The sequence below is a fragment of the Carcharodon carcharias genome, chromosome 3 (assembly GCF_017639515.1).
Source record: "Carcharodon carcharias isolate sCarCar2 chromosome 3, sCarCar2.pri, whole genome shotgun sequence".
Classification (NCBI taxonomy): domain Eukaryota; kingdom Metazoa; phylum Chordata; class Chondrichthyes; order Lamniformes; family Lamnidae; genus Carcharodon; species Carcharodon carcharias.
In genome coordinates, this window is record NC_054469.1 from 126906585 (window position 1) to 126923111 (window position 16527).

General features: G+C 43.7%; 1 protein-coding gene across 2 annotated transcripts in view; it reads right to left on the reverse strand.

The window, feature by feature from the left end:
• Positions 1–5763, reverse strand: part of agmo (alkylglycerol monooxygenase) — a 487986-nt gene extending 482223 nt beyond the window's left edge. Inside the window, exon 1 of one of the 2 annotated variants that reach the window (XM_041183159.1) lies at positions 5545–5763. In XM_041183159.1, the coding sequence (XP_041039093.1) occupies positions 5545–5667 (123 nt within the window). In that variant the 5' untranslated portion in view covers positions 5668–5763. Of the gene's footprint in view, positions 1–92; positions 150–5544 lie in introns of those variants that run through there. The other variant, XM_041183160.1, reaches the window with a different exon arrangement.
• Positions 5764–16527: the final 10764 nt, after the last annotated feature.

The following is a 16527-nucleotide window of genomic DNA, read 5'->3' on the forward strand; positions in this document are numbered from 1 at the left end:
GCAGGAAATCACCTTTGGCTCCCACAATGAAGTGCAGGTCTGCGCACATCCTCACATTATGCTGGACCAGGGTCTCCACATCATCCACCTACCTCCCCATCGAGACCTCCATACTGGCACATGTGGGTACCACTTCATCAGAGAGTAGACAGACACACTCGCATGCCACTCTGTTGAGGGCTTCCAACAGCTCTGTATGATGCTCCCCCGCCTTCTGCTGACTCTCCAGGATGAGCTGGAAGGCCAAATCCAGAGGTTCATCATCTCAATCAGACCTCACAGATGCCTCCTCCCCAGCATTCCTCCAAGTGCCGGGAGCCCGGCTGAACCTGCCTCCTCCTGCTGCAGACACATGTCCGTGCGGTGACCACCAGATTGTGAACCCGAGCCTGCTCTAGATCTAGGTCCCACCGAGGTGTGTGTCTCTGCACAGTAGCAGGGTGTGGGTTAGCACTGTGACAAGACTTCCAGGCTGCTTATTTCCAGCTCTTCAATGGAGAAGGAGTCTACTTGGCTGGAGGTGAGGATCTGGATGGAGCTGAGGGACTGGCTGGCTGAGGGTGTCAGTCGCTTGACAGAGCTCCCTGTGAACCAAAGTAGAGATAATTAGTGCATGGCAGCAGAGTTAGAAGCAGGAGAGAGAGCCCTCACAGTTAGATTGAGATAGGGATGATGGGGTGCAGGATCCTCATGAGGGTGTTCACCGCCAAGCTCACCATCGCCGGAGGCACGGTCCATGGCCTCACCAGTCAGAACGATGGCACACTCCTCAGAGTGAGTGAGGGGCCCAATGTCAGGCACTCCACCCCCAGTCTGGGACCTCTCCCCGCTGATGTGAGCAGGTTTCTCTTGCATGAAAACAGATGGAGAGAGTGTGAGCAGGACACATGGCACTGAATGAAATGTTTGTGTGGTGAGCAGAGCCATGGACAGATGAGGATGTGAGCTCCAGAGGATATGAGCCTGATGGAGATGTGAGGATGTGTGTGAGAGTTAGTGATGTTGTCCCTTTAGGTGTGAGATCCCTGTGGATGTGTGATGGATTTGTGAGTGTGTGAGTTGAGAGTGATGAGAAGAGTGACTTACCCTGGCAGAACAGATGAGACTATTCATCCTTTTGCGGCACTGAGTGGCTGTTCTCTTTGGTGCTGACCACCACCCCACATGCTGGCTTAGTGATGCAGCTGCCCCTCCTGCGGTCAGAGCGGGAAGACATCACAGTGAGCCTCCACTGCTTCCAAAAGAATCTCAAGGGACACGTCATTAAACCGGGGGGTGGGCAGGCCACAGTTTTCTTGCCAATCAGGGCCATGTCTTCCATGCACAAGTCCTGGGCTGAAAGCACTGAGAGGTTTGCATGTGGATGCACTTTAACAGCGTGAGGAAAAGGCGAGGTGATGGCATGGCCAGCGAATGAGAGCCTGCCCACCATTGAAACATGGTGTTTCCCAAGAATGCATAATTAATATGGCAGGGCTCGGACAATACGGCGTGAAAAGCCGCCATCACAGCCGGTGGGTAAAATGTTGTTTTCTTGCCGCACTTAGTGCAAATCTGGGACGATTTTGCCTACTGTCTTTCAGATGAGACATTAAATCAAGGTCCTGTTTGCTCTCTCAGATGGAACTAAAATATCCCTTGGCACTATTTTGAAGAAGAGCAGGGGAGTTAGCTCTAGCATACTGACCAATGTTTATCCTTCAATCAACATCACAAAAAAGTATCTGGTCATTATCTCTTTGCTGTTTGTAGGAATTTGCGCAAATTGGTTGCCACATTTCCTACATTATAAAAGTGCCTGCTCTTCAAAAATACTTAGTAGCTGGAAAGTGCTTTGAGACATCAGTGGTCATGAAAGTCTTTCTTTCTTTCAAATGCCTTGATTCCCCCTTAGAGTTCAAAAATCTATTTATCTGAGCCTTGAATAAACTCAATGACTAAGCATTCACAGGCATCTGGCGTAGAAAATTCCAATAATTCACAACTCTCTGGCTAAAGAATCATTTTCTCACCTCAGTCCTAAATGGCCAACCACTTATCCTGAAACAATGTTCCCTATCTCTATGGTCTCCAGTCAGGAGAAATAGCCTATGAACATCTGCCCTGTCGAGCTCTCTGAGAACCTAATAGGTTTCAATTAGATCACCTCTCATTTTTCTAAGCTCCAGGAAGTATAGTCCCATTCTATTCAACTTCTCATAGGACACCCCTCTCATCCCAGGAATCAATCTGGTGCACCTGTACAACGCCCCTCCAAAGCTAATGTATCCTTCCTTAGGTACAGAGACCAAAACTGCACAGTACTCCAGGTGTGGTCTCACCAAAGGTCTGTACAATTACAGCAAGACTACTTACTCTTGTACTCCAACCTTACTGTCTGTACTCTCTGGAGTTTAGAAGAACAAGCAGTAATCTCAATGAAACATATAAAACTCTTAAGGGAGTTTGACAGAAGCTAGTACCTCCAGAATAGGGTTAGTAATTCCAGGCTAGGAGGTTGCCCTGAGTTGAGGAGAAACTTCTTCAGTGAGAGGTTTATGATTCTTTGGAGTTCTCCACCTCGGAGGATAGTGGATGTTCAGTCATTGAGTATATTCAAGACTAAGACCAATAGACTTTTGGGTACTAATGGACTCAAGGGATATGGGGATAGAGCAAGAAAGTGGAGTTGATGTGGACGATCTGCAATGATCTTGCTGAATGGTGGAACAGGCTCCGGGCTGTATGGCCTACTCCTGTTTATTATATTCTTATGCTGCCCTGTTCACACAGGTCCCAGAACCTCTGTAGTGGGCACTGCAATGTGCAAGATATCTGATTACAGTAAGTTACTGCTCAAAGGCCCAGAAAAACTCAGGACAACTGTAAGCGAAATGAACAGTGAGCTCCCTTCCTTCACAGCTGGTTGCATGATCCAGATTTCCAGCCTTTCATTGCTCCTTTGACATGAAAACCTTGCAGTTTATGTGACAGTCTGCTATTTAAGATAACTGTCTTCTGCTGGACCAGATTTCCATTTCTAGAAATTGATTTCTTTGTTGGACAATGCCCACCTACATCAGCCAGTAACATGTCTTGCCACATTTTGGATTAGTCACTAATTGTTGAAAGCATCTTACTAAAAAGCACTCCTGTGATACCACATGATACAGATAGTAGCAACAGTGCATTAAAGGTATATTCCTTTAAAGGTATACTACTCCTATGATCTCTGATAAGAGTGAGTTTGTTTACTTCAACCTTTTTTTAAAATGAACAAAAATGCATGGGTGTTGAATTCTCAAGAGGGCAATAAAATCCTACACTCCTCTAGTTATTGGTTCATCTGGGATTCTCTACTGGATGCTGAGGGAGCATTTTCAGTTTGTTTTAGACTTGAAATTTGGCTTGATCATTGTTGCAAAGCTAAATCCAAAAAATGTAGTACTGATGGCTGGTGTGCAATTCTTCCCATTAAAGGAAAAGGACATACTCTGCCTTCTTCATACTCCTCCCAATTCTAACCACCACTGAGGAAAATCAATGCATAATTACTGTCAGATTGCCAGACACTTCCCTCGTCCCTGTCAACAACAACAACCTGCATTTATATAGCTCTCTAAATGAAATAAAACATTTCCCAAAACACTTTACAGAAGTGTTATGAAATTTGACACCGAACTACGTGAGATATTCAGCCAGATTATCAAAAGCTTGGTCAAAAGGTAAGTTTTAAAGGGCACCTTAAAAGAGGAAAGAGAGGTAGAGAGGCAGGCCTATTTAGGAAGTGAATTCCAGGTCATAAAACCTAGGCATAGCCTAGTTGAAGGCACAGTGGGAATGCTTGAGAGGCTATAATTGACTGAATGCAGGGTTGTAGGGCTGGAGGAGATCACAGAGATAGGGAGAGGCAAAGCAGCCATGGGGAGATTTGTAAACAAAAAGGAGAATTTTAAAAACAAGGCATTACTTGATTGAGGGCCAATGCAGATCAGTCAGCACAGTGGAAATGAGTAAACAGGACTTGATACAAGTCAGAACACAAGCAACAGTGTTTTCAATAGCCTCAAAGTTGTGGAGGATAGAACTAGGCAGGCCAGAGAGGAGTGCTTTGAAGTAACCAAGTCGAGAGATAGCAAAAACCAAAAAATGGATGAGGATTTAAGCAGCAGAAAGGCCGAAGCAAGGGAAGTATCAGGCAATGCCATGGAGGCGTAAACCAGTGATCTTAGGAATGATCCTGATTTGTGGCAGGAAGCTCATCTCAGCATCAAATATTACACCAGGCTGCCAACAGTCTGATTCAACCCGAGACAATTACCAGGGAGAGGAATGGAGTTGGTGCTTAGGGAATAAAGTCTGTGACAGGGACCAAAAACAATGGCTGCAGTCTTCCCGATACTTAACTGGAGGTAACTTCTGCTCATCCAGAAATGGATGTCAGGCAAGCGAGCTGATAATTTAGAAATAGTAAAAGGGCCAAAATCCACGGTGGTGAGGTACAACTGGGCGTTACCTGTGTACATGTGGAAACTGACAATGTTTTTGGACAATGTTGCCAAGGAGCAACATTTGGGTGAAAAATAGGAGGGGATCAAGGGATGGCAGTCATAAGGAAAAAAAGCCATTGCAGATGATTTTCCGGCTACAGCTAGACAGATAAAAATTAAACTAGGCAAGGGCCGCCTCATCCAGCTAGACTGTGGTGAAGTGTTGGAGCAGAATTTCATGGTTAACTGCATTAAAGGCTGCAGACATGCTCAGAAGAGGAGAGATAGTTTACCTTTATCCCAGTCACATAGCATGTCACTTGTGACTTTGATAAGTCCTTTTGACACTGTGGTGGGGGATTGGTGGGCTTCAAACATGTAGTTCCAAGAAAGATGGGCACAGATTTGGGAGGTGATAAAACGTCATTACTACTGCAAAGCCCTGGCCAATTTTCTGTGACAACAATAATAATTTCATCTAGAACTTCACTTGTAAATATTTTTCAGAATACAGGGTTTGGAGTGTGTGTCAAGTGTAGGAAGGAACCTGCAGTTCAGAAGTTGGTAAGCACCATGGTTGATGCCATCATGTTAATCCTTGAATACATTGCTGCCTTTCAATGTTGCAGCTGAAACCAGTGATAAAATAAATTTTGGGTTACTTGAGGTCTAGCTATATGATTCAGGCTGAGTTGCAATCACATTGGGCACACAGGAAGTGGAGCTGCCCATTTGTCACTATCTGTCTAAGCCTAGCTGTAAAGCAAGAATGGGAATGGTAAAGGGGCTGAGATGAGAAGATATTGGTATGTTTTTACATAATATATAGAGTGCAAGAGCTGCCTCCTGTGTTTTATATCGGCGCAACTTTTCAACCTGTCACTGACTTGTAACACAGGAATGTGTCATATCCTGTACTGTGCAGTCCAGTCTACTTGGCCTGTTACTTATTTAACTCCCTGGTCAGATATTGACATTTAGGAAGGAAAACTGTAACAAGTCCCTGTCCTGAAAGCTGACAGGCAAGAAAAGAAACCAACCTGTTGACAGGTTGGGGCAAAACCGGGCAGCTCACCTGCTGGACGTAGTCCTGTACTTCCCCCACCTCTCTGAATGTGGATTCACTGGGGGTCAAGCCGTAAAACATCAGCCTGACCCCCTGCGAAAGAGTCAGGTTGGATTGCAGTTGCAGCACCATATTCGGTGGAGGAATAAAAGAGACTCGGCTCGCGGAACTCTTGCTCGCAAGTGTTTGTAATGGATCCGCTTTGGGAGGCGAGGAACAATTTTTAATTGCGCAGCCTGGGAGAAGAGAAACAGGGAAGTGAGGAGAAGAGGCGGGTCGGAGTTTGGCAATTTCCAATCATCACATGGTTGGAGTGGCCGGTGGCAGCCGGCCCACTGGAACATGACGTGCCCCGAGTCCGCGGTACAGGAGAGTAAACACCAGTTGCACCATCAGGGTTTTCATTTAAAAGATTATCAGCAAGTAAACATTATTTACAAAGCAAAAACAGAATCACCTGGAAAAACTCAGCAGGTCTGGTAGCATCGGCGGAGAAGAAAAGAGTTGACGTTTCGAGTCCTCATGACCCTTCAACAGAACTGAGTGAATCTAAGGAAAGGGGTGAATTATAAGCTGGTTTATTTCACCCCTCTCCTTAAATCCACTCAGTTCTGTTGAAGTGTCATGAGGACTGGAAACGTCAACTCTTTTCTTCTCCGCCGATGCTGCCAGACCTGCTGAGTTTTTCCAGCTAATTCTGTTTTTGTTTTGGATTTCCAGCATCCACAGTTTTTTGTTTTTAGTAAACATTAGTTACATGCTTTACTATTTGGGAATTGCTAAAGCTGGACTGCAATTCCTTTAAAAGCTGGAGTTTTCACTAAATGCATAATGCTTTTGTTTACATGCATCTCTTCTATTTAAGAATTCCCTCTCTCACCCACAGATGCACTGGAGAAGGTACAGAAAGATTTGCAAGGGTGATGCCGACAGGTTATTGTTATCTGTTACTATTACTAAGAGCTGCGGTTCTTTATAAAGGACAAGGCCGAGTGGCGACCTGATAAAGGTCTCTTGTGGGAGAATCCAAAAGGAGCCAAAATGAAGGAATCAAATAAGGAGTTCAGAAGTAGCTTCTTTATCGAGAGACTGTTTAGAATGTGGAACTTGCTATCACATGGAGTAGTTAAGGGAGAAAGGAATAAAAGGATGTATTTGATGGGAATGGGTGAGTAGGGTGGTTGGAGGACTGTGGGGAGCACAAATACTGGTATGGATCTGTTGGGCTGAATGGCCTGTTTCTGTGTTGTAAATTCTATGTGACTTAATTATCTCAGATTGAGTCAGTAACTCATTATATTTAATTTTAAAATCTTGGGCCATATGAACATGCTTCCATTACAGTGTAACTAGCCTTACTTGGACGTGTCAACCTCTAACTCCGAGCACCCTCACCTCAAGTCGGAAGACTATGAATTCAAATCCCACTCCAGAGAATAAAGCACTTAATCTAGGCTGACCCTTCTTTGGAGTACTGAGGGAATGCTCCACTATCTCTAAATTATCAGACCCCTTGTCTGAGATCAAGTACTAAATGAGCAGAAATTTCCTTCAATTAAATATTAGGATGACTGAAGCCATTATCACCGGTCCCAGGACTGTGCAATTAGATATTGTTCCTCAACTCCTGATCACCACAAACCAGATCGATTACAAACACTTAGAAGCGGGAATTCCACATTGCTCCTTAGCCCACTGATTCCATACCGCTCCCTGGCAACTATATGAGGCTGAACCAAACTGCTCATAACCTTGGTGTCACACGTGACCCTGAGATGGGTTTCCAATTACATATTCATGCCTTCAATGCCATAGCAGGAAATGTCTTTGCTCGCATCATCCTGAACAGACTTATCATTGTGGCAGAATTGAATCTAACTGAGGCTCAGTGTGGCTTTCGACCAGGTTGCAGCACAGTGGATATGAAGCCTGGTGTGGAGTGATGCTCTGATCCGGCAGGTTACCACAAATCCTGTGAAATTTAGAAATCAAAAGAAGTAGCAGGTGCAGTGACATGTCTATCATAAATGAGACTTGTAATGAGCTTTTCTTTAAAAAGTGGAGGATGCGATGTGACAAAAATGCACTTTTGGCTGGTTGCATTTTTAACATATTTTTATAGTTGGTGCAACCACCAAGCAAACCAGGAAGTCACCTATAACAGCAAAATTTGGGCAGGGGGAGCAAAGGGGGGCAGTGGCAAGGGAAAGGGGTAGCAAAAAACTGAACAATCTATTCATCAAACTATATAAGTATACAAACAGGCTTCAGGAGCAAGAATGAATGATATGGATCTACTGAAATACATCCATATATATTGAAGTACCAATAGATTTCCATGTATTCACATTGCAGTCTTTCCCAAAGTTTCATATTACATTCCTCATTCTATTTATGCAACAGTTTTACAAATTTGGACATCAATATGATTATTCCAAAATTGAAAGCCAATAAATAATATCAAAGAACATTATTTAATCTAGCATGAATACTCTATCATGATGATTATCGATTGTGTAAAATTGCCCATAAAATCATCTGTTGCAGGAGCACAGCGTTACATCATGTGTGCCATATTACAAATTATAATGTGCATTTCTCCTAGTACATATCCTGTGAAAGTGTAGAACAATGAGAATGTATTCCATATTGATGGATGACTGTTAAATCAGTGTAATTATGAGGGCTGCATTCATCTACTGCCTTTTGGTATGGCTTCAAAGGATTATAGATCATATTTCTGTGGATAAGCTTGTCTATGAAATGTAGTCAGTAGTAACTGTTGAATTTGAAATCATCAGCTGTAAAGTTGTGTGCTTTAAGTTTTGTGGCATATAGCACAGAAGCTAGACATGATTGAAGCTACAATATGTAAACTTCTGTTTGAGTCTATGGACAGGATTTTCCCCTGTCGGGGGCAAAGTTGAATTGTGGGCACACAGCCCCGCCTCCGATTGGTGCCCCCAATTGGGGGGCATGATGCCATTTTGCATGGGTGGGCCAATTAAGGCCCGCCCAGCACGACGTCTGCACGGACGCGTGATGCGCTCCCTGTGCGGGGTGGAAGGGGGGAATCCCTAAACCCGAGAATGTGCTCTGTCACGGATGCGCACGAAAGAGCACATTCATCTCCGTGAGGCTAAGTGCTGCCTCAGGGAGATTGACTGTTCTGTCATAAATATTAAAAATAGAAAAAAAAATTCCTGACATGTCCCCTCATGACACGGTCACATGAGTTGGGACGTGTCCATAATTTTTTTTAAAACTTTAATAACATTTTTTAAAACCTACATGAAACCTCATCCCACCCGAGGTTTCATGCTTTTTCTAATTCCTACTGGGGCTCCTGGCCTGCCTGCCTACCTTAAGGTTGGACGGGCAGGTCCATTAATTAATTAAATGACTCTGTCAATGGCCTCAATTGGCCATTGACAGGTCGGCGGGTGCACAGCTGATTTTGCTGAGCCCCCGCCTGCCGGAAAATGTAAATGGGGCACGATGATTTCGAGAGTTCCGCCCGACAACACCACACGTCATTTTACGCGTCAGCGAGCGGTCCCCGCCCCCACATGCCGAGCAGGAAATCCTGCCCTATGTTTGAAGGGGTTTATTCAGCAAGGTGGGTTGTGGGTCTGAATTTTACAAGGGAGTGTATTGCTTGTCCCCCATTTAAAAAGCAGATCACAGACTGATAACATGCTGCTAGAGGCCTTAAGGAACAGAGACTGGGGCTTCCGCTCCTCCGTGGGAGGAAGTCCCACTCTCAAGAGCTGTCAGCCAATCTGATTGACAAGCTGCTCCAGCAGTCCCAGCATCGCCAGAACTCAGTAGTGGGCACTGGAAGGACTGCAAACAGGGCCCAGAAGGAAGAGCAATGGATTCCAGGCTAAGTTAAGTCCCGAACCTTTAGGACAGAAAGGAATGCTATGGCCAGAATTTTTAGCTCAGCTGGTGGGCATACGCCCGATCCGACTGAGGATGACATAACGCGCGATGATGTCAGCCAAGTGTGCTGACATCAATGCACAGTCGCACGATAGTTCGGTCGGTGGGTGCGTGCCAGAGCCAGCAGCACACCCGCCAACAATTTAAACGCCCATTAAGGCCATTAAGTTATCAATTGATGTTAATTTTTCACTGTCCACTCAACCTAATTGTTGGTGGGCAGGCGAAAAGGCCAAGCAGCCTTTGCAATTTTTTTGGAATCCTCATCCAAGGGCGGGATGAGGTTTCCAAAAACAAATACAAATAAAAAAAATGATTTTTTAATTAAAAACATGTCTGTGCTCATGTGAGGTCATGTTTCATTACAGTTATCTGCTCTTTACTTTTTTAAAATATCTTTTCATCTCCCTGAGGCAGCTCCATGCCTCAGGGAGATTATTCAGTGCTCTCTTGTACTAGGTCTGCTCGCCCTCCTCCCCCCGCCCACACAGGCAGCGCTCGCGTATCACGCTGGGCGGGCAAGTGTGAAATCGCGGTGGGCTGTTGATCACAGGCGGCGGTTGGTTTCCCAACTGCCCCCGCCCGCCCCCACCAATCCCACATGCCAAAGGCAAAATTCTGCCCTGTGGTTGGGGGTGGAAGGGCCGGCGTTGGAGGTCAAGAAGGGAGGCACAAAGCACAGTACATCATATTGGTGGCATGCCCCCGATGCACACAGGACACATCCCCAAAGGATGCACCTTCCCACTTTTTCGTCTCAGATGGTGAAAAAGCAGACTCCCCACTCTCACCAGCCTGGCCACGCCAACCTCATTATGGCTTGGGCAGAGTAATATTTGGGCCAGTTGCCTTGTTATCAAGCTCAATTGCTGTGAACGATTTTTTTTAAATGGCAGGTGGCTGCTAATTTCGGCGCCTGAGGAGCAGGATTAAAGGGGTGGGCAGGAAGTCAGTGATCTGCGCCATTTAAGTTTTCTTGTAATGGAATAAGACTCCACGCTTGTTGAATTAATTTTTGTGGACTGGAGAGGTAGCTCAGTAGTAACTAGAACTTAATATTCTGTTCAAATCTCAGTTACTCCTGAATGAACAAAGCTTAACTTTTCTTGCTATCTTGACTCCATTCTCTATCCCCTTGTCCAGTCCCTTCCCACCTACATCCATGATTCCTCTGACACCCTACATCATATCAACAATTTCCAATTCCCTGGCCCCAACCGCCTCCACTTTACCATGGACGTCCAACCCCTCTACACCTCCATCCCCCACCGGGATGGTCTGAGGGCTTTCCACTTCTTCCTCGAACAGAGGCCCAAACAATCCCCATCCACCACTACTCCTCTCCGTCAGGCTGGACTTGTTCTCACACTGAACAATTTCTCCTTTAACTCCTCTCACTTCCTCCAAATAAAAGGTGTGGCTATGGGCACCTGCATGGGCCCCAGCTATGCCTGTCTCTTTATGGGGTATGTGGAACATCCCTTGTTCCAGTCCTACTCCAGGCCCTTCCCATAACTCTTTCTCCAGTACATCGATGATTACTTCGGTGCTGCTTCATGCTCTTGTCTGGACCTGAAAAAATTTAATAATTTTGCTTCCAATTTCCAGCCCTCCATCATTTTCACATGGTCCATCTCTGACACTTCCCTTCCCTTCCTTGACCTCTCTGTCTCAATTTCTGGTGATAGACTGTCCACCAATATTCATTACAAGCCTACCCACTCCCACAGCTACCTCGACTACAGCTCCTCACACCCCGCTTCCTGTAAGGACTTCATCCCATTCTCTCAGTTCCTTCACCTCCGTCGCATCTGTTTCGATGATGCTACCTTCAAAAACAGTTCCTCTGACATGTCTTCCTTCTTCCTTAACCGAGGTTTTCCACCCGCGGTCGTTGACAGGGCCCTCAACCGTGTCCGGCCCATCTCCCACGCATCCGGCCTCACACCTTCCTCTCCCTCCCAAAAACTTGATAGGGTCTCCCTTGTCCTCACTTATCAGCCCACCAGCCTCCGCATTCAAAGGATCATCCTCCGCCATTTCCGCCAATTTTAGCATGATGCCACCACCAAACACATCTTCCCTTCACCCACCTGGTGGCATTCCACAAGGATCCTTCCCTCCGGGACACCCTGGTCTACTCCTCCATCACCCCCTGCACCTCAACCCCCTCCCATGGCACCTTTCCATGTGACTGCAGAAGATGCAACACCTGCCCCTTTACTTCCCCTCTCCTCACCATCCAAGGGCCCAAACACTCCTTTCAAGTGAAGCAGCATTTCACTGGCACTTCCCTCAATTTAGTCTACTGCATTCGTTGCTCCCAATGTGGTTTCCTCTACATTGGAGAGACCAAATACAGACTGGGTGACCGCTTTGTAGAGCACTTTCGGTCTGTCCGCAAGCATTACCCAGACCAACCTGTCGCTTGCTATTTCAACACTCCACCCTGTTCTCATGCCCACATGTCCGTCCTTGGCCTGCTGCATTGTTCAAGTGAAGCTAAACGTAAACTGGAGAAACAGCACCTTCCGACTAGGCACTTTATACAGCCTTCTGGACTGAATATTGAGTTCAACAATTTTAGATCATGAACTCTCTCCTCCATCCCCGCCCCCTTTCCGATCCCCCCCTTTTTTTCCAATAATTAATACAGATTTTTCTTTTCCCACCTATTTCCACTATTTTTAAATGTATTTCCATCCATTGTTTTATCTCTACCTTTTAGCCTTTTTCGATTCCTTCACCCCACCTCCCTAGGGCTATCTGTACCTTGCTTGTCCTGCTTTCTACCCTTAATTAGCACATTCCTTAGATAATATCACCACCTTCAACACCTCTTTGTCCTTTTGTCTATGACATCTTTTGACTATCTCCGCCTATCACTGGCCCTCTATCCAGCTCTACTTGTCCCACCCTCCCTTAAACCAGCTTATATTTCACCTCTCTTATATTTTTATTTAGTTCTGTTGAAGAGTCATACAGACTCAAAACATTAGCTGTGTTCCTCTCCGCAGATGATGCCGGATCTGCTGAGTTTTTCCAGGTATTTTTGTTTTTGTTTTAACTTTTTCATTGGTCTTTCCAGTGAGAACAGTGGGTAATTAGTTTAAGTTAAAGCCAAATCACTGATTTCTATGTTATTTCATCTGTTAAAAAAAAGAACTCTGGGTTGCTAGCTATTTTCAAACAGTTTTGAAGCATTAAACAAATGTGCTTTTAAAGGCCACTGTTTCAAATCCACCACAAAAGCTGCACCTGAATTCTCCTCCCAAAAAACCCCAGTTCCATTTGAAGCCTACCTCAAGCTGGTTCCTCCACATTTAAATTTGATCAAAGGGGACTGTTAGTGTTAATAGGTCTGTGGTCTGTATATTTTATATGTGTTAACTGCATCATGTTCTGTCTTATTGATCTGACTTTTTTGGTGCATCTGGAGCTTACGCAATGCAACATTCCTTCCTGAAGTGTCAGTCTAGATAATGCGCTTAATTTGTAATGGGGTGTGTGGCCTAATAAAAAAACACTCGAAATGACAAACACCAGTTTAGATCAGCAGTTTACTCCAAGTATGAGCCTCTTTTAGTTCATTATAGTTCATATGACGTGAGTAAAGAAACTGCAGCATTTTTCTTTGCAGGTTAGGGGATAAAATTCACACAAATTTCCAACAACAAAAATATGGGAAGCCAATTGCCTACTTATTTATGCAATGTTAAAACACTCATTACAACAATAAATGTTTTATTTGGGTCATCATGCTGCAACAATGTGATGATATCTGTTCTGTTTTTACCATTTCCATGTTTGTCATTAGACTAAATAAGTTTTGATGGAACAATCGTAAAAGATTGTCACTGTCTTCATTCAGCATCGCAACTTTAAAATACTAAATACAAAAAAGTCATTGTATAAGGTTTGAATAAAAAAAGATGTGAAAATCAGTTAATAACTAATAGCTTCAGCTAAAAATGCAGGGGCAGCAATGGGAGAAAAGGAAGATTCCTATGAAAAGGAGATTGTCAACTAGCAATGGGAGGAGCATATAGTCTCCTAAACCCCAAGGTAAAAGATGGACTTGGTTCCTGGCACCATCCACCATCTCTAATTGAGAAACAAACAGACGTCAGCACATTAGTGTAGTGGTTACCAAAGAGAGCATTTATTGCTACAATGAACATGGTCTACTATGAAACAATTTACAAATTATTTGCATATTTAATCACTTAATTTAAACAAATCTTATTACTCCAGCAGGGTAAATAGAACTTTTGTAGCATAGAATAATTTTCCCACATCAATTGGAAAGAAGACAATATCAAATCTTGGAAGCATTGTCCTTCTTCACCAGATAAAAGAAACTGCTGAAAAAATAACAGCCATGAATGTTTCTCTAAATAGAACATGCTGATTTGCTTCTTGGCCTGTACCACGATTGGCCATGTTAATAATTGTAATAAATTTTTTATGATATGCAGCCAATAAGATTGCCTTAGATTTTTTGGATCAGCTAAATAACAAATATGCACAAAGCTTGAAATAGTCTTCATTTCAGGTTCTTCTCATGCAGCTCAGACTCTCATTTAGCAGTAGCTTGCTGAACAATCCCAGTTTTCTGCTATTCCTTTTTACTAATGGCTGCTGGCTTCATCTTATAACTGTAATTCATTGAATTTTAAAGAACATAGAAATTATCTGTGACATACTTTGACATTATAAGGCATTGCATTAATGCATATATTATTTTACACTAATATTCATCCCTAAGCTAACATCACTGAAATAGATTATCTGGTGATTATAACATTCGGTATTTGTGAGAGCTGACTGTGTGCAAATTGGCTGCTGTGTTTCCTACATGACAACACTTCAAAAACATTTCAAAGGCACTATAAAAATACAAATCTTTCTGCATTTTTCCCCCTGTAGTTTCACATATTTTGTGCAAGACTGTCTACCAGAATACATTGTCTGCCAACTGGAGTGATTGACATGGCCTAAGTGGCCACTTCCTCAATCAATACAACGCTGTGATTATCCAAAAGAGACACAGTGTAGACTGAACAAAGAAGATAATGTAACATTTATTTTCCCTTTTTCCTTCAACAACCTACCTCTTAAGCTGAAATACTTCCCTGTCAGTTTATTCCTGCATCTTGGAACCAGTTCAATATTTGATAATATTTATTCAACCAAGACAAAACAAGTTTAAGTGATGTGAGACTTTCAGTTTTATGACTTGAGCAATGTATTGTCTTCAGTTCACACAGTTACAATTTTAGTTTAGTCACTCCTCAAAATAACTTTTATCCATGAGTTATGTGGATTTCTTAGATTGATAACAGATGTCTTGAAGTTTCTCTAACTTGAGCAGTTGGAGGCAAAGTACTTCATCCATAAAGTTCTGATATAACATGCACCCATTTTGACAATTTGTTCTCAGGATTCAGTGTCATTCTATATGATATCCCCAGTGCAGACATGTCATATTCCTAACTTTCAAGATATGAACTTTATTCAATATGGACTCTGAAATGAACCTTTTATTTTTAAAATGTACAATGTGTTGCTGCAAATATGGCCACCAAATGTCAGGTGACCTGGCTTGTGTATTCAAAAGCTGCCTCATTGTCTCACAAGGACAAAAGGACATGGGGCAGAATTTAGCCTTAAGCTTGGACGGGCAGGTCTTTAACAAGGTTAATTAGCCTGTCAATGGCCTTAATTGGCCATTGACAGGTCGGCAGGCGGACAGCTGATTTTGCTCCCGATGTCATCCCGAGTAATATTTCCCTCGGTGACCGGGCCCTGCCCCCAAATTGCAGACGGGAAAATCCTTCAGCTAATCCAGACCAAGAGGTGTCCGATACCCCGTCCTAAAGACATTCCTGAATTGAATTGGGTTTTTTTCCTGAAACAAAGAAGATGATTGTCTTAACCCCCTCAGGGTGAATGTCTTCAAACAATGGTGTGTGCTAATCAACCCCAGACCTCTATCATATTTGGACAAGGAACTGCAGTGGTGAGGAGTCACATGGTAAGGCAGCCATGTTTGTCCCTTTGAAATTTGTATGAGGCGCACGTTCAGTGAGGGTAGACTTTGGCCTGAGTGAGACAGAGACCGAGTGAGTACATTTGGGAATTCGGTTCAAAGTGGGAATTCAACTGGTAGATCTTTTTCAAGTTCAATTTTAGAGTAAGAGTCAGATTCTGACATAGAATGAGCAGCCTTTAAGTAAATTAAATAGCCTAGTTAAACAGGCAACTGCCTTAGTAGCAGTTATCTGTCAATCGTCTGAAAGCTCTTGCCTGAATAGGTGTTGATTACTGCAGCAGGAAGCTAAGCTAGAGAGTAACTCATCACAGCTCTACTTAAGAAAGAGATTTTTAACGCATACAGTCAGTAAGAAGCAAATGGTGAGTGAGGGGAGACTTCGGCCTGAGCGAGACAAAGATTGAGTGAGTGTAGTTGGGAATTTAGTTCAGAGTGGGAATTCAGTGCGTTGGGGAAAGAGGTGCTTTAGGTAAGGTTTACTGCAAGAAGCACAAATTGCTGAGTGGGGAGATCGGTGAAGGGGAGGGAGGAGGTGCTTTATTCCCTGTACTATTTTTCAGCCTCCAGTATTTGATTTCCACTTTGGCGCAGCAGAAGGAGCAGGTAAACTAGTAACTGGTATTATTAATTTTGTCAGAATTGTAAGTATTGTATTGTTTTATTGGTATTGTAAAGTTTACTGGCAGTGCCAAAACCTATTGGGAGGTGTAGGCTTTATTGATTATAATCAATTAATTAGCAATTGCTAATTAATTATCACATATTGGAAATGGCAGGGCAGGTGATGTGCTGCGATTGCAGTATATGGGAGATTCTGGATACCGATTTGATCCAGGGCAAACACATCTGCAGTTAGTGTTTGTGGCTGCAGGAATTTCGGCTCTGAGTTATTGAGCTGGAGTCCAAGCTTCAGGCACTGTGGCATATCAGGGAGGGGGAAAATTACCTGGACACTTTATTCCAGAGGCGGTCACACCTCTTTGGATAGAGTC